The sequence below is a fragment of the Lutjanus erythropterus genome, chromosome 13 (genome assembly GCF_056507025.1).
Source record: "Lutjanus erythropterus isolate fLutEry1 chromosome 13, fLutEry1.hap2, whole genome shotgun sequence".
Classification (NCBI taxonomy): Eukaryota; Metazoa; Chordata; class Actinopteri; order Lutjaniformes; family Lutjanidae; genus Lutjanus; species Lutjanus erythropterus.
Window position 1 is genome coordinate 24,825,884 of NC_139329.1, and position 27,626 is coordinate 24,853,509.

General features: G+C 37.7%; 2 protein-coding genes across 2 annotated transcripts; one reads left to right on the plus strand and one right to left on the minus strand.

Annotated features, from left to right (window-relative positions):
* Positions 1-1,728: 1,728 nt before the first annotated feature.
* On the minus strand, positions 1,729-16,141 carry arih1 (ariadne ubiquitin-conjugating enzyme E2 binding protein homolog 1 (Drosophila)). The gene is made up of 14 exons (XM_084734581.1): positions 15,448-16,141; positions 11,039-11,106; positions 10,745-10,892; positions 9,465-9,557; positions 9,316-9,371; positions 8,195-8,261; positions 7,910-8,016; positions 7,716-7,758; positions 7,514-7,585; positions 6,111-6,241; positions 5,717-5,774; positions 5,052-5,312; positions 3,682-3,794; positions 1,729-3,593 (listed from the first exon to the last, which is right to left on the minus strand). Exons 1-14 carry the CDS (start codon positions 15,733-15,735, stop codon positions 3,509-3,511), a joined length of 1,590 nt encoding a protein of 529 aa, XP_084590707.1. The 5' UTR covers positions 15,736-16,141; the 3' UTR covers positions 1,729-3,508.
* Positions 16,142-16,719: 578 nt separating this feature from the next.
* Positions 16,720-24,849, plus strand: hexa (hexosaminidase A (alpha polypeptide)). The gene is made up of 14 exons (XM_084733928.1): positions 16,720-17,259; positions 17,862-17,969; positions 18,862-18,927; positions 19,172-19,218; positions 19,361-19,471; positions 19,558-19,659; positions 19,904-20,036; positions 20,333-20,513; positions 21,353-21,439; positions 21,537-21,609; positions 21,980-22,154; positions 23,900-23,990; positions 24,109-24,216; positions 24,344-24,849. Exons 1-14 carry the CDS (start codon positions 16,989-16,991, stop codon positions 24,405-24,407), a joined length of 1,617 nt encoding a protein of 538 aa, XP_084590054.1. The 5' UTR covers positions 16,720-16,988; the 3' UTR covers positions 24,408-24,849.
* Positions 24,850-27,626: the final 2,777 nt, after the last annotated feature.

Consider the following 27,626-nt stretch of genomic DNA (forward strand, 5'->3'; position numbering starts at 1 on the left):
CAACACTTACTGGAAATCCACATGCAAATTGCAGAATTTTCCCTTTAATTGTAAGCTATTATGAAGTTATATTATTTTTAAGTCATGATTGTAATAACTATGTAAAATTAGTAACACTTAGTCTCTTTTTTGCTTGTAAGATATAAGAAACCAGTAAATGACATGAAGAAAATTTATAAAGGGTTTTACTGTCAAACAGTCCTAGCCACATGTATATAGGTTTACAGTAACAGAGTGCCAGTGTGAATGTCATTATTTTTACCCTGATGATTGTGGTTTTGTTTTGTGTGAAAATGAAGCTGGACAGGCATTAATGTAGTTCTGTATTAAGCTGCTCAAGAGGTCTTTTGATGAAACTGTCTGAGATGTCCCCATGTCATAGTGTTTTTAAATCACTGGTAAACTTAAGACTTCCACCTCAAGTTGTATTTTATTTAAATTTTGTATAATTCCCTTCAACTTCTGCAGACTGAATTGTTAAAACATTATTCTCACTGTTGTCTTAAATAAATGTTTGGAATGATTCCATGATTTTTCTCTCCAAAGTACATGACTTAACTTTTGGACTGCATTATGCAGGTTTCTCTTCTCTTCTCACATTACCTGAGTTTCAAAAGACCGAAGCTGTATTTCACATATTGCAAAATCTTTACCAACAGTTACACCTCAATTAACCATGTAGGGGATGTGAAATCAGTTAAATGAAAAACTTGACCTTGTCTTGTAAAAGTTAGCATTTAATTTTGTAATCATTGCCTTTAAAGATAACAGCACCTAACATACTAAACTTCAAATTCCATTTAGTGTTTTTGTCTCCATCCTGTGGTCGAAGTTTTACTTGCAAGTCCCCTTTCAATCAGTTAAAAATGCTGTTAGGTTGGAAACTAAATTTCCAGTAACAGGTTTGATTGTACAGCTGACTACCACAGTACACAGTGGTCATCTTTGTTAGGACAGTTTAAAAACACGTCAGATATTGATTGTGGGTAAAGGATTTTTTGTTGTTGTTGCTGAATGAAAATGGCTGCTGCTGCAATAAAAACATTGTGTCCGTCATCAAACAACCACCCGTGCCAGAACAATGTTTGCAACATTTTGCACTTTAATATTTTCTCCAAAACAGACAACTAATTTTTCCCACATTTTTACACTAATAGGAAATAAAACACCTTTGATAGCATAAAGAAAAGATATGTAGAAAAGTATTAAAAGTTTTTGGGTGTCTCAAATTAATGTAAGTAGCTGCTTCTGTTACTTCAAACATAATGTTGAAATGTTCATGAACTACTGGCAGACACAATGAAAACATGAGTGAGCCCTGGAGAGCATGTTAGCCTAAGGATCACAGCTAGACCTGGTGTGTTACCTGCAAGACAACTTAAGAGAAAATAGCCCATCTTTTGTTATTATCCATTCAACTTGTTTCATCATTGGTTTGTGACTCGAGACAAAATGAATTCAAGAGTGACATCAAACAAAGAACCACCTGATCTTTATCATACAATCTGCAAGTAAAAGTGGTGCATAAGAGCTAAAATTTTGCCTAAAATGATTCCATGAAAAAGTTACCAAATTAACTCCACACAATTCTGGAAGACACAGCTCTGCAAAGGTCTGTAGTACACTACATTGCAAAATACACAGCGCAGAAATGCACCATGGATGTTTGGGTAATTAATATGATTGAGACCAAACCTACTCTAATGACTCACACAGTACTCCCAAAAATGAGATTTCTCATGACATTTATTCAAAGAAACAATACAGTTTATAATTTGCTAGGATAAAATAATGTTTGAACACATAAGAAGCATGTGGGAGAGAATTCCCCAAAGATCTGAAACTGGATTAAAGGATGTGTTTTAATGAAAGCTGACACTTTGGTGTCATCTTCTGACTTGCATCAGTGCCTGTATATTCATGTCCCCTCCAGTCAATCTTGTGAAGACCGCCATATTGCAGAGACATGAACGAGCATTTACAAGCAGAGAGCTTGACAACCAGAGCAACCACCACATTTAACAATGCAAAACCTGGAGGGACACTGACATTTCCATGTCGAATCCTCAACCCATGTGCGAAAAATACAGTCTTTAATGCAAAAGCATAACAGCGTTATAAAACAGTCCTACAACCTTTAGAAGTTTGCACTATATTCATCATCTGCCTAAGGATCACGCAAGTCCATCTTGGTTCAAAGCAATGTTCAGTCTCACTGCAAGGTAAGAGATCTCTTCAAAGAGGCACGGCCACTATCAGCCCCATGCCATCCAAGTGTTCCCTGCAAGAGTGATGCAAATGCCTGACCCTGTTTGACAGTGATCCAGTCCAATTAACAGCACTACAAAGCTGTTCTGTCAGTACATTCTATTACCCTCATTCAATCCCCAAGGTGCAAGCTGAGCTTTAAGAGGGCTACCTCAAGCCACGTCGGGATAGAGAGAAAAAAAGAAAAAAAAAGAGTGAATGTCACTCAGTTTGGCTCTTGCAAATAATTAGTAATGTTCTTAAATGTTAAACACCTCTAAAAACAACTAAGAGGGTACAGCAAAGGGTTAGAATAGAGGGACACAGGGCCGGAGCATTCTACCTTACCTTTGAACTGTAAAACTTTTTCTGCTCTCAGTTTTCTAACTCGGTTCTGCACTTTCACTGAGTCCTTTATCTGATCACCTGGCAACTAAGAGAAATTCTTTCTATCAGTCCCCATTTAGAGTTACTGATAAGGTGTAACTTGTGCACTGCTCTGAAGAGACTGGGGATGATAGGGCGAATGCCTTATTGCCAAAGACCTCGTAGCTCCCACTCACTATGTAGGGAGTAAGCAGACTCAACCTAACTGGCAAAAGTACACCCTTTTTCATATTGGTAAAGAATAAATATTTCAAAATTTCAAAATTATGCAAACACGTGCCACTCTTGCTCTTTAACTTCCATGCATATGGACTATTTACAAATTGAAAAATACAGACTTGCTATTTTGTTCTTTTGATGTTTTTTTTTCTTCTTTTCCCCCCTGAAATGTCTTTGCCCCTTTCCAATCAGCCCATCAACATTCAGCCACCCAGACAAGGATCTCACCACATATTGCAGACATGGCCAGGACAATTAAAGCTGTGTTGAAAACATTTTCACACTAATGGGAAAACAAAAGTCAAAATCAAAACAGAAAAGATTCACAAGCAAAAAACATAGGAAAATAAGATAGTTCAGGGGAGGCGTTACAATACGAGCCAAAAGGATGTATTTGTTTAAGATGGATTTTCTGCTTTCTCAAGACTCCACTCTGTTGCTAACAATACTGTAGTACACTTTCTTTTTATTACTCTACCTTTTATTTAAATATAATTTACTTTGAAGATTTTGTTAAACAAATCCAGGAAAAATGATGCAAAAGTGGTTGGTTTGCCAAAGGAGAGGCGGCAGAAGGCCCGTGCTGCCCTGTTAAATTGCATCAGCGCTCTAGTTTGTCAAGATACTCAAGAGTCTGTTGCATTGGGACGTGTCCTCAATCCTCAATGTACTCCCACAGGTCCTTCTCATAGCCTTCATGCACGTGCTGTAGCAGCACTCTTCGCCTGCTCTCACAGTATCTGTAAAGACAAAACAATTTTTTTTAGAGTCCAAAAGTACACAAACGTAACGGTGGCAGGAAGTGATTACGATTCTACCTTCACTGACCTGTACTTATCTTGTACTTTCTGCTTGATGTCCTGCAAGGAATCCTGGGAGATATCCCGCTCTAGGTAGCCAGAGAGCACCTCAGTGGCATTTTCCAGGTCTGCCTGGTTGTTCTGATGGACCAAAAAAAAAAGATATTTTATGCCACTGCAGCAACAAATTAAAAGACAAAAGTCAGTTGTCCATGACAATGTCCTCTAAACTCTGGAGTGTCCTGCCTGAAGCCCTGCTCAGACTACAGGAAGTTGATTTTCTCATATTCGCCCCTCCCAACAATCAGATGACTAATTTGGTCTTGGGCCTTTGTCAATGAACTAGTTCTGCTGCCAGAAAGAGGAATGATGAATGGAAATGTGGCCAGAATTCTGTGGGATAATCTGTCCTCCAAGGAAAATCCTAACTGTACAGACAAAAAGAAGCATTGGGAGAAAGTCATTTCAGTCAAGACAGAGTGTGTGAATGAGAGAAAAGTTGGTTCAGAGATCAACATGTGTATCAGAGAGAAAGCTGCAAGGGGTGTGTAGCTCTCTCTGGCAAGATGATCACAGTATAATTTATTAAGATATTTTCCATTTCTAATCTTGGGTTTGACATGATTTGTTTTTTTTTTCTGTGATGGGATCTGGTTTCTTAATAGGTAAGAAAAATGTCAAAAACTCATGTAATCTGCACTTGGCCTAAGGATTTATAGTTTTTTGACAGAACTAACGAGTTGTTATGTCAGAGGCTGAAAAAGGAACATCACTATAAACCAGACTAAGATTTTACAAATAAGAATATTGTATGTTTTGTTTTAAGCTAGTAACAAGAAATGGATATGTAACTGATATCCTTTAAAAAATTTGCCCAATTTGTGTTTATGTTTTTAAACTATACCCTTTGCTTTTCTTTAATGAGCTTTTAAGGTAAACTTTGTTGATGTATTGTGATATTATTATTCAAATATTTTGTGCCATAATCACCATGCAGTGAAAGTGATATGATAACCCGAGTCAGCAAGTGATGTATTCACCCATTTCTTCATCCACTAAAAAGGTATAAAAAATGGCTGAAATTTGATCCAACACATTTTAGCCCAAGGACCAGCTAAAATGAACTGATCAAGATCTAGTTCAAGATGTTTTCCAACTATATTTTTTACTGTAATGCTGCCCTCATGTGGCACTACAAACATTGTTAATAAAAAGTTTAATTACAATGACAAATTCCTCATTTAATGACAGTCTACTTTCAAGTCTAGTACTAAACACTGTTTTGCAAATAGTATTTATAGAAATCCCATGAATACTAAAATAGCTCTGGTTATTTATGTCATTAACCATCTGCTCACATTTATGAAATTTGAGCCAACACTTTCCCTCTTATCATACCTCAAATATAATGGACTGGTTGTTCTTCTTGAGGTAGAAGGCAAAGACGTAAGTGAACATGAGTGTGGAGCGGCACTGGCACAGCACATCCACGGCCTTCTTCAGAAACTGCACCTCAATCCAGGACATGTTGTGCTGCTGCATCTCCTCCATCTTCTGCTTGACCTGAGCATAGAGCTTGTGCTCAAAGCGCAGGCTCTGCATGTGGTTCATGTAGCGGTTGCAGTAGAACAGGTACCTCTGCAAGGCGGCCCTGGAGCGCTGCATACACAGCATGAAACTGGCTTAAGCTCAAGCATTATCAACTTTTACTAGACAATGAAACTTCAATTAATATTCTGCAGTTATTTCAGGAAAACTGACATTCTTCAGTATGCAATAATCAACCATGTTTGTCAAAAGTGTAGCAGACATTCAATATCAGGCCAACGCAGCAGCATTCCCTGTACTGTTTTTACCCCACTGAATCCAGTGTTTTTGGATAAACTCTTAACAGTGTACAACCGGGTTACATGAGGAACTATTACTTGTTTGAATTTTGGGAGTAGATTACGCTGTTATATAGTAGAATGCTGCACACTGAAGAACGGCGTCTGACATAGAAAACATTAACAGAAGAGCATGCAAAGCTTTTAAAATATATGAATAAGAGTGTAATTTATTACCTCTTGAGCATCTCTGGCTGCCTTGGCATCATCTTCATTGTAGCGATTGCAGTTGTACCTGAAATTTCACACTCAGGTCAGAACCATAAGCAATGTCTTCCAAAGTACCATAACACACACCACTACTGATTAACAACATTTTATGTTTTAATGCTTTCTCACATAATACTCTTAAGGCTACAGATGCTGGTTGTGTATTTAGACATGAAGTAGCATGACAATTTACACTTGACATTTGAATTGTTAAATTTAGATACTTATTTAGATGTTTAGATATTAAGGTAAAAAAAAAAACAAGAAAGAAAAAACATAAAAAGACCTAACTGAAGTACCTTCCAATATGCCACTAGACATGATAGCATCATCATTTACTTTATAAGCCATTAATTCTTACCAGGCTGAGCCATGGGGTTCCCATGGACCCAGGCAGACCCAGCAGAACTCAGCTTTGCAGTTCTGGTTCCGACAAACCATGTGGTTGCAGCCACCATCTTTCTCAATGGTGACGTGGCATTTTGGACACTCCTGTCACAAGAGGAGAGTATTTTTAAGCCTCAAAAAAAAACATACTGAAATGTAGGAGGGGAAGGACAGGCCCTAAACTGTATATCATGGTATTTTTATTGGTGATGCTGTTTTATCATGGTATTACAAAAATAATAAGGAATACTACGCTCAAAACACAATCCTAACTCTTTTCACTCTATTGGCACCATCTATATGCATATCTTTAAAAAACAGATGTGTTTATAGTCTCCAAATAGGAATAAAAATGAGGTATACACCCTCATGTCTTTTGGAAGGAGTAGCCTGCTCCCTATTGTAGATTAATTAATGGGGTAAACATAATGTGATTCATTCTCAAGAGTTAGACAAGGGTGGGATTAGGCATCTTACCAGCATTTATTTGGCTGAAAACCCAAAGTATGGAAATATAAGGAAAATAGTCACTGTACCACAGGGCATGTCTATCAGCACATTTACATACAACACACATACACACACTCTGGCACAGATCACACAGCAGAGGGGGGCTTTAATGTAACAAAGATAACCAGCAGAACAGCATATATTCCCAGCCTGAGTGAGTTTCTGCCATCAGCCTTGCATACACTCTGAATGAGGGATGCGCCAGAGGCTTAACAATCTGTTTGCTGCATGTAAAATTCCAAGTGAAAGTCCAAAACGTGCAAGAACACTGAATTTTATTTCACCCAAAATGCTTCTGGGTTAAATACTAGTAGAAATAGTGGCATGTAATGGAGTTACCTTCAACAGTATGCTTGTGGCAAAATGTGTCTAACGCATCCCTGAAGAAAGAATCCCCCTGAGAATCCATCTGGAATCTCACATGAAATGAGTAAGGGCTTTTTATTGCTTTGCTTTTTAACTTCAAGTGGTCATTGACTTTCTTTGGGCAACAACTTTTCTGGTTTAGATTAAAGAGACAATTTTTTGAAAATTAACCATAAATGCAGCCAGGTTGTTTTTTTGGACATGTCTTTTCATATGTCTTGAGTTAAACAAGAAACAGTAATGAAGGACTCATGGCTTGGGACCAGGGAAACATAAAAAAAATGAATTGGGTCAATACTTGTAACACCAGTAAAGTGTGCACACCTATCACAAACTGTCAGCATATGTTAAGAAAAACAGCTTGTGTTCAGTATATGTTCAGAAAAAGTAGCCTATATTCAGCATTTCTGCGATTAAAAATTTCTTTATTGTCATCACATTAAATCCTTCCCAGCAAGCACCAGACAAGAGGGCAAAACTAAAACCACTTTGATTCCATACCTTAGTATTTGCTGCAATCCAGTTTGAAGTTTCACTGTCATCATCACATTTCTTAATCCATTTTCTCAACCACTAAAAAAAAAATTAGATAAGAGTCATGTTGATAATGAATGCTATTCTTATTAGCATTTCATTCAAGATGCCCAAGGAGGACTAGGTTAATATTTCTATAAGGTGCTAAAATATTCCTGATTTGGCTTACCTTACACTTCACAGGATCATGCCAATTCTCTCCACAGTTGAAGCTGCACAAACAAGAGGCGTCACAAGTCAAATTCATGTTTAACAATTACTATTACACGTACAGAGTAAACTATAAGTACTAACAGCTCACAATAGTGTAATACACTGTATTTATTTATTTATTTATATATTTTTTTTAAAAAGCTTTCTTACCAGAACTGACGGCCACACTTGCACCTCACCGGCTTGGCATCTGGATACTGGACTTTGACAACATGATGGCAGTCTGGAGCAGGGCACCACTTTAACAGTCGATTGCACTTAAAAGAGTAATGAGAGTCAGAATATCAATTCATAGTTTCATGGATGCTTAAGTAAAGATGGTCCTTATTTTTCCAATTAGTGTATACAGGATAACCTAACAGCTCAGCATCATAAATAAAGCCCTTACATTCCATTTCAACATACTGTTAAGAAGAAAAAAATCTCAAGGCTTACCTCTACAAAACTATTCGTAATTAAATGCTGGTACTTCAACTTCACTTTTGAATCTGTTATGAGGCGCCTATAGGAGAAGTCAAATCATATATTAGCTTTCATTACATAAACTGGTGATTGGTAAAAAAGGTCCATCCTTGTTATTGAGTGCATATGTTCCAAGCAACAATGCAGGAAACACAACATATTCACACAATTCCATGTCTTCCTGACTAGCTCAGTGAAATAAAAATTGTAAAATGACAGTGAGAATAAGAATTTACCTGCTTAACTATTTACTAGTTTACTATTTATTAGTTTACAGACAAACTAATGTAATAACAAAACTAAGAGTTCAAGTGCATGCCATTGAAAAATCAGAAATCAACCAGTACAAAATACATTTCATGAGAAATTGATATTGACAGCATATGTTTCTTCATGTGTTGCACCCTAAACTGATGAGTGTTAGGTCTCTTGCTACTTGGTCAGATCAGAATGTAGGTTAAGACAATTACTGTCAGCTTAACAGCTAGTGCAAGAGATTAGTGTCCATGCTTTCAATGTGGAGGTATATTTCAGTGGTTAACAGGCTGAACATCAACATTGTAAAGTAGAAAAGAAGTGGTATAGGACTAGACAGCCCTGCAATAAAACTTTCTTCAAAATCTTCTAATTAACAGTTTCTATTTCTGTTAAATGCACAAAATGCTATGGTATAAATAAAGAAAGTATGTCTGACTTTAGTATAATGATATTAACTTTCTTGTGATCCATCTGCATTTAGCAATTAGGTCTGTGTTACTCATTACTTTTGATTAAACTGCATGACCAATGTCTGTTTTTTTTTCTCCAAGACCTTTTGTCAACAATTATGAAATTAATCTGATTTTAACACTGCAAGGCAAGAACGTCGAGAGAAAAACTTAATTCCAAGTAGTTTGTTACTGAAGTGTGTCTATCTGACACTCTTCATTTTGAAAAAAAAGAAGAAAAATGAAAAACGAACGAAATCATTTTTTGTTTTTGTTCACTGCTCTTTTCGATACCAGAATGGGTTAGTCACAACTATATATGCTGATCACTGCTGAACAATGTGCAATGAGACAACAAAACAAATCAAAGCATCAACAGATACTCACATGACTGTGTTGTCATCAACCAAAATGTCACAACTATGAGCAGGGCAAGAAATGGTCTGAGAAGACAACACGCAAAGCAATCGTTAGTTTGACGGATATCAAAAGACTAACAGTGAACCGTGACTTGTACCTAAAACAAATGTGGGTACCTGTCCCATTCCCTCCTCTATGATTTTGGTAGTCAGGTAATCTCCCCAGCATTGCATGCAGAACTTGTGTCCACACTCCAGTCCTGTAAAATACTGTAAGAAAGGGAAGCATTATAAGACACTCATAACACACGATTATAGGCATATGTGGTTCTAGAAACCATGCTAGTGAAAGCCTTCAGAGTGAGGTCATTTATAGGAGAAATATAATCCAGATTTAACAGAACAATTTGGTTTGGGCAAACTGACTAAAATAACCAATGAATAATTTTGCGTACTACACAGCTGAAATATTCAACCAGCTGAATTTGATACTACGCATTGATCCTTTGTTGAGACAATATATGAATAGAGACCACAATTTTAAAGTATGTTCTGGTATCACGGCATCAGCCTGCAAATATTAATGATAACAGGGCTTGCTAGCTGACTGGCTCTCAAGCAATCACACTTCCTCTACCAATCTGTATGTACAATACAATACCATATGTAATCATGCATGAATATGTAGCTAGATCTATCTAGTTGCATTTGGCAGGGAAGAGCTGGGTCAAGAAGATATACAATACCATCTACAAAACAGCTCTTGCAAGATTTGATTCTGATATGTCCAAGTGAGAAGGACATATAAGTATTCACCTTTCCACTATCAGAGCTATGCAAAACTTTAAAGTTTTCTCTTCAATTTCTTTGTATTAATAATCTTTACTTATACTTGAAAGAATTTTTATTACCTGGCATGCCCCGGCACACACTATGCTAACCCCAACTGGCAAAGCCACCAGCTAGTAGAAAGATGTCTGATCACAGGGCACAAAGTCTCAGTTAAAATACTATGTTAATAAAATGACTGGTGGGTAATTCATGCAGCCTTAATCACTTTTAACTTGCAAAGTAAAACTGTTACATTCATAGAATTATATCTACAGTTATAGAAGATATTAGAAAATATAAATCCTAGTACTATATAACGGATAATTTGATCACATTTTGAGATTGTGATTTTTTTTTCTTGCTATTGTCTTAGCTGAGTAACTTAACTGAGTCTGAAAAAAAGAATAAGGTAAAAAAAATCACATGTTGCTGTCTGTAATGATGCCTCACTTATGAGCCCCCTATGCAAGTTAAAATGCGTCTTTATCTCTGTTTCAACATCAAGTCAAAATACAACTTTACAATAATTAACAATTTCAACAAAATCCCTACTATAACACCACAGCTTAGACCTGAACACGCGTTCAGCTATTTCAACCTAATGCCAGTGTCTTTACGGGACTCACAGAGTTGGGGAAGTTCAGATAGCAGATCTGACATGGCATGTCCTGTGCCGATGATCTAGTGTTGATTGGAGGACGGATCCGAGGCTTCTTACTGGGGTTAATGACATGACACTCAGAGAAAAGCTTGTCAAGGTTACCATCAAAATACCTGCATAAATTGAGACAAAAAGGAAAGAAATCACAGTCTTAGAAAAGCATGAAGGCACAAGCTCTCCCACCAAACTCTCAGCCAATATATTTGTTAGCTGGCTGATTAACACAGGCAAATAAAGAATGCTCTTCAGAGATTCTTACCTTTCCATGAGCTTTTCTTTATCCCAGTTGAAATGGCTGAGAAGGATGCGCGTTATTGTTACAGGATTCTAGAGGAACAAGAAATAGTTGGTCACAAAAAAATTGAAGTTTACATTTAACGACTGCCAAGTAATAACAACTTATAATTAGTGGAATTTGACATGAAATTACTATTTGTTTGTGTTTCTAAAATTCTATTCCTATTATTATCTATCCCACCAAATACCACTACAAACAAACTACAGCAAACTACAGTCATAGAAGTCAACTTCTCTCTCGCACCATCTGAAGGAATTGATGAAAAACAATTCACAAAAGTATTCACTGCAGGGCTCTTCTACTGTATTGCATTATACTGAAGAAGAGTTCCAATTTTTCTGTTCACAGTAGTTGCTAAGTGTAAGTGTAAACACCTTAGGCTGGCAGTACATTCAGATTAATATACTGGTTTCTGGTTTTTGCTGTGTCTGTAGACATTTCACAGGCAATTGGATGCTGTTATGACGCAATAAACCAGAACACTAGATACATGGTTTCCAAAAAAAAAAAAAAAAAAAAAAAAAACACCACACACATCCCAGTGCACCACTGCCTGTGATTGAAAGTATAACCGGCCAAAATGTGCATACTGCAGTGATTGAAACCAAATGTGGCGCTTCACGTTTGTCACAAAAACTTGCCATTTTACAACATAACCAAATAGAAAACATTTAATGAAAAGATTCCATCAAATAAATCTATTTTTGGCTCAACTGAATCTCCATCCACGATGTTCATATGATAGGACAGTTCCACAGAAGAATATAATACTATAAAGCACTGAAATATCAGTGATATAACAAATAGATGTGTCACAAACAAAGTTGTTACTAAAACATAGGTCTTCTCTCATTTGAGATATTATGCATACACTTCTTGATATCCTTTTTGACTTCATTAAGCAGAAACAACATTATGCAAAATGCATTCTTTGCATGCTGTTTTCAAACCTAGTACCATTTACTGTCTAGCTGTCATTGGCTACAGTTATAGTCAGCTCTGTTACAAATTTGATTAAAGTCACTAGTGAAGGTAGTGATAGAACGCAGTTGAAGAAACAATGCTATTACCTACAGCTGAAGTTAGCTGAAGTCACTAACTAATTTCAGCCAGCCAGGGCCAAGTTTATACGTGAACTTGGGCTATTAGTAAGGTACTGAGCCAACAAGAGCCACCAGAACAGGTTCAGTGCACCTTGAGCATAAATTTTACAAGCAACCTATATACATTAATGCACAGAGATAATCATATGTTGCTCCTCCTGGTTTGTGTTCTAGGACAGACTGAATTCTACATTTAAATGCTGTTTGTAAGTGTGTCAGTATGTGAGCAGAATGGAGCTGCTGTTTTTAATAATCATTCTTGAGCCACTCCAGGTTTTCTACTTGCTGCCTCCCATTTGTTCTCTGCTCACACTGAGAGAAAACCTGCACCAGTTCATGATTTGCCATATTTGATGCAGCACTGCCAATAAACGATGTTGAGAATAATTTAGAGGTGCCATGAAAAGTCGAATTTAAGATGCAAACAAATGCAGATTAGTCATAGGTGGTGTCTACACAAACTGAAAATGTTTCACAACACGCAAAATGTGCGGTTAACCTGAACTGAGCAATATGATTCCTAAAAAGATCAAAAAGGTACAAGTCTGGAGAGGGGAAACGACTGGAGTTTCTGTCAAATTTTAATATGAGTCTGAGTATGTGCTGTAACATACTGTAGAACCTCTCATTCACATACACCTGAGTGTGTTTTTTACAGAAAGATAGTCTTTTTTCAGTCAGGGAAAACATCTACTGGTTGTTTGTAGCCAACAGACTCAAAACTGCAATACAGCAGTGAGAATCCCTTGAATAACTAAGGGAAAATATGTTTTTTGCACTTTGTTTGAATGCAGCTCGCTTGTGTAGTGGAATAGGAAAGAACACACTGATGACCCAACTTTTAAAAAGCCGCTCAAAATCACACACAGAGATCACAATTACTCAATCCCTCACCATATGTCTAACAAACTAATTTACACATTTTGCAGTAGGAATACCACCTACTGATGTCACCGAATTGATGTTTATCAAGTGTCGCCATAGTCACAGACCTTCAGGGGTCTCCCACGAATAACTAACTATGACAAAGCATGTCAGTTTTAAAAAAAAAAAGAAAGAAAAAAACAAACATGTTCTGAATATTACATGCTAAAAGTTCATGAGAACAAGCATTTTACATCCCATTTTGAAAGTGGAATTAAAGTGCAATAGCAGTGGTACAGTGCCATGGTTCCACTGTTTCAACAAAGCACTGGGGATTGTTCTCAGCAACTACATGATTAGATAAGGGAATTGTCTCAATGAACCTCTTCATACACACAATGTTTATTTCACTCCATCCTGATGTAATTAGGGACGGGAATCACAGGATAATTCTAACACAATACCATTACAATACAGCGTTTAATGATGTATTCTGTAATAATCTGTGTATCGTGATACCAGAAAATCTATGATATAAAGATATCATATTATTTGTGTAACTGAAGGGGAAAAGGGTTCTCTATAAATGATCATAAATTTCTTAAAAAACAGATCAAAGCATTACACATGGCTTTTTGCTGACATTTGTGAGAGACTCATACAGCCACATCTAGAGATGTGCTGTCACCCAAATGTATAACAGACCAACAGGCAAAATGGTTGAACTGCCACAAAGCTTAATGGTTCCTCAAGAGAACAAATCATGACACCGATACCAATATATCAGTAACATATGACAAGAGAAAAGATGGCTGTGTACCGTACTGTAGCTGTCAGATTATTAAATTCACCTAGTTTGGACTAATGCAATCTAATACAAAAAGCACTGCAACAAGTGCTACTTTTAATTTCAACAATGTTTAACTTTTGTTGATAATGTTTTAGAGAGCTGTTGATTCAACTTCATTCAAGAGGCTGTAGTTTGTGGTGCTATTGAACTGTATTGAGTTACTGAGATGTTCCAACAGGGACGCCCCTGGGTCACAATGTAAGAAAAACCTCTATATTTAAAGACAAGGTTTATGCAAGTTTTGCTTGTTAGAGTATGTCATTCCAATGTCCGCAGTTCAATCTTCAGCAGTCTACAAAATCTCTACAACAAAAAACCCATCAGCCAATTGTAACTTAACCAATTGTAACTTGTCTTCAGAGGCCAAGCAAAAACAGTCATGCTTGACATGTAAAGGCACAGTGATGTGATACATTTACAAGAGAAGTAAATTCAACTTAACTAGCCTACTGTCACATTCTCAACACTGAAAACTTTAATTCATATAACGAGTGCAATTATTTACTCTGAATAAAGTTATTTGCAAGTGCTGCAAAAATCTGTAAAATAAGTATAGTTGGGTAGACCTACATACTATTTTTAGAAAAATCACCATGTCAGTTGTCTCTGCTGTGGAAACAACTGCCATGCGGCTGTACTGTACCTACAGAACTAATATTTTACCCATTTTAGTGTTGAGACTAATTTATAGCGAAATGATGACACTCAAAAACATTTTTCTGTATAAAATGGAACGCCAAATCTTAAAAATGTAAATGGTGACAGGTCAATCAAGACCACTTTCCATTTTATTCTGTACCCAACTGTAGTTAAGTGAAAGGAAATGGAGGCCCAAGTTGACGATGAGCCGAAAGGCTCCGGTGTTTTCCCCTAATATATAATTTAAACTGCAGTTTTTGTCAGATTAAACCTTTAGGTTGTGTGATCCGTCCGAGCTGTTTTTCAAAAGCATAAGATAGCTTGGTAATGTTAACGTAAGAAACCTAGCATGTAACTTGCTAACCAACTCGATGACCAAGCCTTTCGTTCACCACTGAAATAACGTCAACGGTAGAGTTATTTTCCATCTTTTGTAACGTTCTGTGTCAAATGCTTGGTCAACGCACTCCGACTGTCGTTTAGTAGCAGTTGGCAGTTACCTAAATCCCAGGACTAAAGACGTTATGCTTTTCCGTTGAGATGCTACGTTAACGGTTACAGTTGGCTAGTTAGCAAGCTGGCTAACTTGCAAGCTAGCATTAGCTTAGCAAACGTTGTTGCCAACTTCTCAATTGGGACTAGACTACTTCCTGGAACAAAATCCGTATGAAAATGGTTTCTTAAATATACATATTTAAGGTTGTCCATGTCTTCATTTTAAATGCTACACACACGAAAGAAAGCTTTATTGCGATAAAAACGAGTAAATATTATCACTGTTGTGAAAGTGCCAACTTCCAGCAAGTAAACTACTCCTCCAGGGCTAACGGCTAAGCTAACATCCAAGGCCTGTTTACGCTTCACCCAAGCCTGGACCCCGGTCTTTCCTGACGCTGACATACCAAAATACCTACCTGGATGACCTCGTTGACCTCCCTGATACACTCCACCATATGCTGGAGGATCTGCTCGGCAGTCAAAACCTCGAAGCGGTAGTCCTCCTCCTCTTCCTCGCCGGGACCGTGGCCGCCTCCACCAGTCTCGCCACACTCATCTCGCTCTCCACCGGCCACCACGGGATCGACCAACTCCACCTCTCCGAGCTCCAGGGTGTCGTCCTCGGGCTCCTCTTCGGCGCTGTCCTCGCTACATTCCTCCTCCTCGTCGTCGTATTCATAGTTATAACCCTCGTCTGAGTCCATTCCTAGGGTGGTTATCAACTTGTGACAAGCACACCTAACGGTCTACAGTGTGTGAAATGTTGATTGCGGAACAATACGAAAACCAAAATTATCCGAGCCTGTTTTTCAGCTGCAGCGAAAATAACAACAAAACGTCGCCGCTGCTAAGCCAACAAAGAGACACAGCGTCACCAACTGACGACGGCCTTACGTCAGATGGGCTGTACAAGAAAATGTAAAAAAAATAATAACATTATTAAGAATCGTACCTATGACACACTTTTGATTTCAAATTATTATGTTTTAAAGTGAATTTGAAAATATATAAAATAATTATTAATTATTGTACGTCCACTATCAATTTAAATTATCAGCCAGTTAACGCGGAGGCATGGCCACGGTTAAAAAAAACACTGAGAATATACGAACTAATCTATACGATTTTGACATTGCTTCTGGATGTTTTGAATTATCATATTATCAGCGAGTATCTGCACACAAGCCGAAGTTATTAAAGTTAACTGCATCTAAACTAAAACCTAAAACTGAAAACCATTCTATTTAACTTAAATAAAAACTAAAACTGGATTTTGAAAAAAAAAAAAAAAAAAGGAAAAAAAAATACGACTAAAACAACTACAAAGGTAACTAAAATAAAATAAATTAAAAATATTCAGGAAATGTCTTTGGTTTTAGTTAGACCCTTAATCTGGTCAAACATTGGTCAGGCATTGGAGCATGTGTTTATTGAGAATGAGATGTTTACATGACTACATGACAATACTACTACTACTACCACTACTACTACCACTACTACTACTACTACTACTACTACTAATAATAATAATAATAATAATAATAATAATAATATAACTAATTTGGAATGAGTCAAGCCACTCTGAAAACTAACTGAAACCAATTAAAAAGAAAATTAAAACGAAATAAAAAGTAATGAGAAAAATACAAAAGTGTACTATCTCTGCAAGCACAGTCTTCAAGTTAGTCTATTTATTGTAAACAAATTTTCTTTCTCCCGCAGTTTCAGTTTACCTTGCTTCAGACTTGCTTATTCTGCACAGTTGTGAACAAGATCCTTCGCCCAAATATATATGCGCATAATTTACAAACCGGATTGAGTAAATAGTTCACCTTTCCATACAAAAAAGAAAAGGAAAAATAACAACCCACACCTTGTGGCCCCAGTCACGTGACTGCATGCTCTGAAGCACTTGACTGGCACGGTGACAGCGCACTGCCATCGGACAGGGTGTGATATGGGAGTCATGTATATGGTCAGTTCTGGACGTTACACTCGTCCAAATTTGTGTTTGCTATTATTGATCATCCTCCAGTTTGGGCTACACACAGTGGTGGGCGTGTGGCCTTTACCTCAGACTTTCATCTCCTTCACTGAGCGATACCCACTGAACGCACAGGCTTTCTACTTTCGTTACACAAGACAATCAGCCGCACAGCAGGGATGCTCTGTTCTGGATTCTGCATTCAAAAGATATTTTTCCCTTATTTTTCCCGACTACACTCCTGGTAGGTAATAAAGTGAGTAAAACGAAAATAAGATTTTAAAACTTGTTGGAGTTGAAATGTCCAGTCATACTAACAAAAATAGCAAGTCCTCACAAAGGTACTTAAAGTGTTTCTATGATAAATACAAAGCTAAATCATATCATAATTTATTTAGGACCAGAATTTGCCATTCCTGTTTCCATTATTAAATGTATAAACTATATATTTGTAAAGCCTGGCTTTTTAAATTTTTGTGTGAGCATTAAGAGGAGATGATCTTGTGATTTGTGTGTAAGACTGCCTTATGAATGGGCAAAAATATAGAGCAAAGGGCTCACTGTTTTGTTTTGAATGTTCTGTTTGTCAGGTTGGCTTTTAAAGTAGATCAATGGGCTTTGTTATAGAGACAGCAGTTCATCAGTCATGTAGTGTAGGCCAACCTACTCTAAAACCCCACAATAACAATGGTCCAGAGTAGCACCGCTTCATGTTTGCTTTCAAAAATACTATAGGATATAGAATAATGGCAGGTTGATTGTAACAATGTCAAAATGAAAGTAATGTATGCCCTTCAACAAAACTAATGCAACCAGCGGTTGTAATAATTTATTGTTTGTTACCAGCAGGAAATGTTGGTCTGCTGTCCAGTCAGCATAAGCCATTTACTGTTGAGGTCAGCGTTGGCCACCATGATTGTGAGAGGTACCCAACAGAAAACTCTTCTGAGAGATGTAAGTATCAATGATTTAAGGGTTGAGAAGGACTCAAAGGTGTTACTGTTACACACAAGTAACAAATAAACAAGTAATCAATGCAATAAAATTCTCAGTTTGTTATGTCTCGCTACCTGGTGCCTTCATTAATCTATTTATAAATCTAAAATTATACTAGAAATATAGTGGTATATAGCAGTGGTTCTCAACCTGGGGGTGGGAACCCCCAAGAAGGTCGTTAGATCAGTTCTGGGAGTGGTCAGATGGTTGTAGAGAAGAAAATAAAAAATTGTGGCATTAAATGACCATTTTCACTGCCATTTCCACCTGACTTTTTGTTATCTTGATGCTTGTTATTGATATATACATGCTCTACAAAAGGTGTGCTGCAGATATAAATTTTACATTTGTAGAATTTCCTCCATAGTCTTTGTTTTTTTTGGCAACCCAAATAAAATCTCCTGTGACCCATATGTGGGCCACAACCCAGTCTTTGAGAATGACTGATCTGTAAGGTATTCAATGTGATATAATGCCTGGTAAGCTACAATGTGTTGTTGTTGTTGTTTTTTTAGACACACACCAGATGCCACAAGTAGGTGTTGGTTGAGAGAAAAAAAACTGAACGAATCAACTGAGAAACGCAAGGTGCTTGAGTGTTCAACTGAGCCACGAGCTTCCACAAACTTCAGAAATACCACTCTAACTTTAAGCAATACTGTTTTTATTGTTTGGGTCATGAACACCAACTTGATTATTCTGGGGGGTCGAAAAGGTTGAGAACCACTGTTATATAGTTTCAAAACTTTCATTTGAGCAAGAGCACCACATGTAACAGTCACAGTTGCAACAACTATGCCAACCAATAGGGTCTGACGCATTATCCAACTTGCTCCTATTTGTGTTCCAGACAACCTGAGTGTCTCTGCAGGGAGAGCATCTTTGAGTGCGGAAACTGTGTGGGGTGCTCTAAGAGGTGATTATAGCCAATATATTTTTGAAGAGCATGTACAAACCAAATAAAAACATCTGTGAATACAAATACAGTAGAACAATACAGTTGGCAAATTAAATGCTTGGGTCCATCAAAGCCTGTTTAGCAAGTTACACACAGTTTTTTAACCTGCCTAACATTTAATAGCTGTATTAAGTGTAACTGTTATCTGCGTAGATTAAAATGATTGCTGATTACACACTACATATCCTCTGATTAAGCACAGGTCTGGAAACCTTCAGTCAGCTGGTGTATGAAGATGATTCTGGCTCAGTAAGTCGAATTTTTTCAAGCTCATAAAGCCTCTGAAGTCATTACTTGAATACACGATCTCATCTTGTTGTAGAGCTCGATTAATGTTTCGGATAAATCAGTTAAATTAAATAAATTTTTTTCTGGTTGTTTCTTCTTTTAGTATTTCGTGAATAGGACTGAGATTGAAGACTTCCCTCGGTTTCAGTTCAGGGGGATTCTGTTGGACACTTCACGTCATTATTTACCTGTGCAGACCATTTTAAAAACTCTGGTAATAATCAGATAAAATAATATGAACTGGAGCCTTCACTGATCATACTCTTCATCAGTGGTATTAACATGTATTTTTATTGTTAGGATGCGATGGCCTACAGCAAGTTCAATGTGTTTCATTGGCACATTGTTGATGACCCCTCCTTCCCATACCAGAGCACCACCTTTCCGAACCTTTCCAAGAAGGTACGTCATATGAACGAACAGGGCTGTTAAGATAACTTAGAATATAAAGAAAAAAGAAAGACTAAACCACATCAAGTCATGTATTTGCTTTGTTAACATTTTTATCCACATGTCAGGAGGTGAAAGCTGGGTATTTTATATCATCTTAGATTTTTAACTTGGCTCACTGCATGTAGATTCATGAGGTAGGAAACTGCTGAAAAGTTGCATCCACCCTGAACAAAAGCCTTTGGCTCTGATTCAGGGGGCTTTCCATCCGATGACTCACATCTACACACAGTCAGATGTGAGAAGGGTGATCTCATATGCCAGGATGTGGGGAATAAGGGTCCTTCCTGAGTTTGATTCACCCGGCCACACCAAATCCTGGGGAAAAGGTAAAATTTAAAAACCAAATGAACCTCATTTTCTCAAAACATCTGTTTTTCAAAATTATCTCAGCTCTTTGATCTTACATATAAAGGCATTATGCCTGGTTTGGTTCAACGGAATTCCTGTCTAGTAAACCTGTAAGCCAAGACTATAAATGGCAATGTACTGAAGCTTGAGCTTGACTCATTTCTTATCAGAAGGACTCTTATGGCTATGTCAGTGGCAACAAGTGCCTGTACTCAACAGACAATGGAAGAAATGCACTTAAACTTAATCTGACTGATTACCATTCATTCCCCAGGGCAGTCTGACCTGTTGACACCCTGCTACCGAAGGGGCACCCCTTCAGGTACTTTTGGTCCTGTTAATCCAGCCTTACCCTCTACCTACCAGTTCATGGCGACTCTATTTAAGGAAGTGTCATCAGTGTTTCCTGATTCCTATATCCACTTAGGAGGGGATGAGGTTGACTTTTCCTGCTGGTAAGCTGAAATGTAACATATCATGTAAATTCCTGCTGACTGTTAATGATTTCAACCTGTTCTTCATTTGTGGATAACTCCGTTATCAAGATTAGAGTGTAGATGATATGACATCAGTCTGGATTTTTAGGGTATTTGAAGCTGATTTAAGATTAATCTGGACTAATTTGTTGTCATTGCCACAAGTCCTTATACTCAAACCTGCAAAAGTGCAGGCTTCTTGACCGTTAGCTGGATCATGACCGAGCCGTTTTAGGGAGAACCCCATATATGAATAGGTTGGTAGGATATGATTTTAGATAAAACCATGCATGTTATCAAGAAAACAATATGATCTCTCATTGTAATTACCACAATTTTATTTTCATAATGAGGAGTCACCTATAGCCATGATGAAATGTACAAAATAAACAAACAAGTTTATGTACTCAAAGAACCAAACCAAATGTAGTTTGAGAAATTGTGAGCAAAATATGGATTTGAGATTTCAGGCTGAAGGCTGTCATGCTGTGCTTTTCCCACCACCTTAAAGCCTCTTGACTTAATATATCACAGTCTACTGCAATTAATCACAGGTGATACATTTCTTACTCACCATTGCATCTTGTACAGAAAGATGGGATGATCCTCCTAAACAAATCGAAGGGAGCATCATTGTGTTTGTGTGTTGTTTATTCACAAGGCTCTACTGAAAGAAAAAAACACTACCTGGTTACCTTTTCTCTCTGGCTGGATTTAAAATTACTCAAGTACAGTACTCACAACAGAAGGTCACAGGACATTTTAACATTACCTGTAATTGCAAATAGATAAATGACTCCCACCTCTTGTTTCCAAAGGCGATCCAACCCTTACATCCGAGCATTCGTGCAGAAGATGGGATTTGGAGCAGACTACTCCAAACTACAGGCATTCTACATAGAGAAGTAGGTTGTGAAGGGAAACATACTTGGTAGAAAGCTTGAGGAAACACACCGACACACACATTAATGTTATAAATGTCATTAATGTCTCTATTTCCAGCATTGTGAATATCACTTCAGCTCTCAACAAGACTTCTATCGTTTGGCAGGATGTGTTTGACTACCATGAACGAGTAAGAGCACCCCAACAAATACCATCCATGATATAAAACAAAACTATATTTTTGTGTTCATATAGGCTCATATACTTAATAGACACTTCAAAATATAATTAGAAATGTTTTTTCTACAAGTGGAGGGATACGTGATATAGATTTAGTAATTTTACAGCAATTTACAGTCACAAGAATAAATATTTAATTTTTTCTTACATTGCTCATTTCATCAGCATCACCATGTCTTTAATCGACTCTACCCAAGAACTATCACATTGTTGAAGTGCATATGTTACCTGTGTATATTGCATATTGTCTGATACTAACAAGCTAATGTATCACACAACCAGTTCATCTAAGTCTGATAGTCTACAGCATTGTGTTGCAGCGTACCTCTCTATCAGTGGTGGAGGTATGGAAGGAGGGCTGTTACCTGTGTGAAGTGCGCAGGGTGGCTAAAGCAGGGCTCAGGGTGATTCTGGCCTCTCCATGGTATCTGGACAAGCCAGGACCCACACACAACTGGGCCCGCTACTACACAGTGTGGCCCCTCGCCTTCAAGGGTCAGAAAATAACCCGTGTGCTGTGGCTTGTTGAAGTTGTACGTTGTGCTGTGGTTTCTGTCTCTCATAATGTTTACAGATAAAACATGGTTTTCTGTTAACTATCATATATACATTCATGGCCAAATATTTTTTGAGTGTTTGGGCAGCACAGAATTTTATTTGTGGTTGTACCACTAGGTGGCAGCGATGCCCCTGTCCATGTGTCAGTGTTACAGAGACATATCCTGTCTCCCTGTTCAATAGTCCTGCACACAGATTTTCATAGTATAGAAATCTATTTACTTTTTAACATAATTTTTTATACAATACAAACTGTACTCAACATTAGTAATACTAGTATGGAACTGGAACACCTCTAAGGTAGGATACATGCTCACAATGCAGTCTGATGTACAGCCCCATGGCTAACATGCACGCTCTTCCCCCAAGTATAATCATATTGCCACTGGCTGTTATTTTACAAAGCTCTCTGCATCAGATTATGAAGGCAAAGGCCCAGCAAAAGAGGGCAATAAAAGTCTGTCAAATCCAGGCTGTAGTTGTTTTACATTCGGGATAAACTACCGGTAAACCTTGTGGCATCATAATGAGTTACAAAATATTCCAGATGAAATTGTAACATGTACCCTATTGGGCATTTTTGTTGGTTTTAAAAATGTAGTAAGTTAGCTGCCTTTTCATACATGCATGCTCCTAGCCTAACCTGCAGCTGTTTTTGTACGTTTTTTCCACCGCTGCCACCATCAGACAAGCCAGGGAGCAGAAAAATAAATGCGTTTTGCACGCCTGCTTCTGAGACATGGTGTTCAAGACCGCTGTTTCTACAAACACACTGAAAATTGAGTTTTGGTGGAAATGTAGCACATATTTGGTAATATTATGCAACTATCTGCAAAAATTCACAATCACACAAGAGCATGCACTTCAGAAGGTTTTTGAGAATGGAGGAAGGAATTAGCATTACATTAATGGGATCGCCCTTAGTCTAAGATTACAGATTTCTTAAATAAAGGTATGCTTTGAGACTTAGCCTTTGGATAGTGTAACATACTTTGGTGATTTCAGTTAGAAACAGTGTAGAGACATACAAACTTAACATTACAGGTATTGAGATAGATGAAAAAATATTCTAATTGTCAGTTACAGGTTTACATTAATATTCTCTCTGCAGTAAGGAAATTAAAAGACTGTAACAGCATTTCCTTCCAAAGAAAAAGGGTTTTACAGCCTGTCATGGGAGACAACTTGTTGGCAAGCATAGCTTTATGTAGTTCCATTCCCCCTGTACTCTCCTTCATTAATTCCGTCATGCACTGTGAACAGCATGCTCCAAGATTGTGATATTTTAGAGATAAGATGTTCTGATAAAGCTTTTAGTTTAATGACAGCCCTGTTTTGGGCAAGACAATCCAGCATGAGAGCTAAATTCAGGAATCCATCAGCAGTTTGGATGCTCATGTGTTGTCATGTTCAGTGTCATAAAACCCTAAAAGTAAACTGATTCGTCAATCCAAAGATAGACAGGTCAGTATCAATATATCACAAGAGAACAAGACAGTAGTGCTGCACAGACTCCAAGCAGGATTATCAGTTACAGAGGCCCATTTAAAGACTGACTTGATGAGTTTTGACTGGAAGTGGTGTGAAAAAAGATTCTGTTTGCTAATAAACTCATTACCAGCCTGTCCTTAATTAAAACCCATCATGTTATTAAAGCAAATCTTCTCACCGACTCTTCACAGGTACTGAGGAACAGAAGAAGCTGGTGATAGGGGGTGAGGTCTGCATGTGGGGGGAATATGTTGATGCCACCAATCTCACTCCACGCCTTTGGTGCGAGATTAAAAAAGATTCCTGTACAATTACCAGAATAGTCAACCTAACATAAAAAGTGCAGAAACAATTGCATGAAATCACTTGAAATAATCACTGCTTGCACTCAAAATCACAGGCCAAGGGCAAGTGCTGCGGCGGAGAGACTGTGGAGTGATGAGAAGCAGACCTCCAGTGTGGACAAGGCGTCTCCTCGTTTGCAGGACTTTCGCTGCAAGCTCCTGAGGTACTTTATCTTTGATATCTGTGACCTCTTAAGAACGTAGTGCTAGCATACATTAACAGGACACCGGGCTGTCTCTCATGTTTGCTTTATTACATACTGATGTTTCTGCTTCCTTTTCTTCCTCAAGACGTGGCATCCAAGCAGAGCCTCTGTATGTTGGACACTGCAAACACGAGTACCAAGGTGTTTGAAAATGTTGGACGGATGAACCTTGCAAGATTTTTCTGGAGGATGTTTGAACTGATTAAGTTCATAGTTAAATGATTCTTGGAAAAAAAAAGAATCTTGTGTGGGGCAATGGTGTAAATTCTTTAAAAAATATTTTGTTTCTCCAGTCTTTATTAAAGTATGTACACACTAAAATGCTTTCTCAGGGACTAATCTCATTACTTATATTTTCTCATTCTCAATTTTTGTAACAAGTATTTGAGTAATGTGCTTTTTATTTAAATTTTTCATATTAAGCAGTGACAGTATAGAAATGTTAAGAAAAAACTATCTTAGAGGAAACCAAGTTGTACTTGATGCAAGATGGGTGCAAAGTATAGAATGTAGATTTTAAATTTCCATATTAACACTACCAGTATGCTGTAGCTTGTAGTCTTGAATTGAAATGTAATAAAATAATGTAAGTGTGCAGACAGTGTCTCTGTTTTTATTCCTTCTTAGCAGCTGTTAATGTAACACTTTGTGTAAAATTCTCACTTAGAGGAAATTAACATTACAACTTGTCCCCACACATACTGCAATTAGAGAGTTTGTCAGTCTAATGACAACACTAACAAAAATAGATAAACACAATAACACCCTATTTCATATATAGGCCTTTTGGCAGTTTAGGTTTTGCAGGCTGTCCCACATTGTGTTTTTTTTTTTTTTTTTTTTTGGAGGAAACAAGCACCCAGAGAAAACTTAAGGAGATACAGCAAGGAAACATATACTTCACTCAGAAACTCAAGTCAAATTCACTTTATACCAGCATTAACACCAGCATCAGAAAAGTAAAGAAAGAAATCTAGTCTCATCTAGCAAGACACACAAATATCCAGAGTCCTGTGTCTGCACTGGAGACACACTATTCTGATAACAGGGGAAAACATGCCCTGGTTTCTCTATATTTCTGCAAATAAATCAAAATCGTCCTGGATGATGCCAAGTCCAGGACAAAGCACTGGTAACCTCAAAAATACTGTCGGGAGAACTTGTTTCTGGAGAACATTTTACATATGGGGCGAATCCTGGCTCAAAAGTGGCAACATTCCCACAAAACCATACACTGACAGTTGCAATAACAGAAATCCCAAACACCAATGGAGACAACAGAGAGAGAGAGAGAGAGAGAGAGAGAGAGAGGCATGTTGAGTAAAACTGAAATGTTTCAGAATTATAATTTCTCTTCTGTCTCATCAGCTGCAGGTTTTCTCGGCTCTCAGCAACTTCATCAACACAGCCAAAGGTTGTCTGGCTCCCTCTAGAGGACAGCCTGGGATTCTGACAATGTTGACGCTGCAAAAGTGACAAAGATTTCAGGTCCAATGCAGTTACAGGTGAGATAAAACTCACCATACAGACAATCTATCATAGCAAACCTGAAGGTGAAGTTACACTATGACCCTAACTTCACAGGGCACCACCAATGTTTGGCCAGTTTCCAGTGACTAGAACCAGGGCAGCTTAAACTGCACTGGCGCTCTCTGAATATCCTAAGGCAACACAAAAAACAAGGCATATGAAGTTTGAAATAATACAATTATGTCAATGTTCTGGTCATTTATTTTGAATCTATCCAAAGAGTCTGAGCTTTTAACCAAATAAGCCTTTGTCGAAAACGGACGGATGGATTTCACAGTGATGCTGATATACCTGTTGAACTGAGCAGACGTGACTTTGATATGGACTGAGACAACTGATTTTCTCATTGTGTGGATTACAGTAGTGGCAGCAGATGGCAAGGCGGGGCAATCCCTGGGATCCATAGTGCTGACACCTCAATCCTTCTACTTCATCTGACTTGAGGGGACCACAGGAAACGCTGAAGCAAACCTATCAAAGCTTAACCATGCAGGCTTTGTTAACCATTCTCTGCAGAGATACTTGGAATCAGGTGAACATGCTGAGTGCAGAGTAACAGACGCTTATGATGTTATAACAGCGCAGGCATCAGATTATCCTGCAGAAACATTTTACTGCCTTTATTTACATGAAATTGATAAGTGTATATGTCAGTTTTGTACAAAAATGTTCTTTTCAAAGTTTATTTCAAATGAGAATTTTGTCCAGCTTTGTCTGTTTCTTAACTCCAAATGCTGCGTACATATGTTGTTTTATCAAAAAATAGGTTGCATTAGGGTTATGAACTCAAAGCTGTCAGTTAAATCTAAAAATGCATATTCAATTATGACATGTTTTATGCCTTACCAATTTGAGGCACCTGCTCCCTGTGCATAAAGAGGACGGCAACTACTCTAAAGATTAATCTCACTCTTTGACAATAGCTGACATTCAAAGAGATTATATCAAAAAGCTGCTTAGACTGATACAAAGATTTGGGAACTCACGTTCAAGGGCATCCTCTGAAGGACAATAAAATTATTCCTTGCAAATTTGTGCCTGCTGCAATCAACAAAGTCTAGTGCCTTCAATTTATTTGAAAATATGTAGAAAGGTAACGGCACTCTTAAACTAATGAACAGCTGATCTATCTGATCTGCCAAGCAACTGAGCCGGGGTTTTAGCAGTGACGTGCGTTCAATCACCTGCAGGGCCCTGTCATCAAAAATGTTGCCGCTAAATACATAATCATCCAGCTGGCTCATGGCGGCAGGCTGCTAAAGATTGGCTGCATCTGCACAACAATCACAGGGCTGAGGAGTGAGGAAACGTGACAGTTATCCCTGTGAGGCAAAACCTCAAAGCAGCACTTTGCTGATGACAGCAGCATTTTAGCCATGCTGACAACTGGAGAGTCAGGCATCCAAAAAACAAACAGAAAGGACTATTGTATGTTTTATTATGACGGGGATCTTTAATGTCATGCTTTGCTTATCTAGAAGTTATTTAGATGACATACATAATATCAATATAATCACTATCAATATAATTTCTTAAGCAAAACAGTCAAACATTCGCTGGTTCCAGTTTCTTAAATGTGATGATTTCTGCTTTATTTGTTACTTAGGATAGTAAATGAAGAGTCTTTGGGTTTTGGACTGTTGGAATTTAAAGACGTCTCTTTGGGCTCTGGGGACTTTTTTTTTTTTTTTTAATATTTCATGGACTAAATTATTAAAATAGTTCTGAAAATAGTCTGCAGATTAATCAGTACTGAAAATAATCATTAGTTGCAGCCCTATGGTGATCACAAACAACCTCTACAAACATTCAGATGTGAAATGTTCTGAAACAAAGAT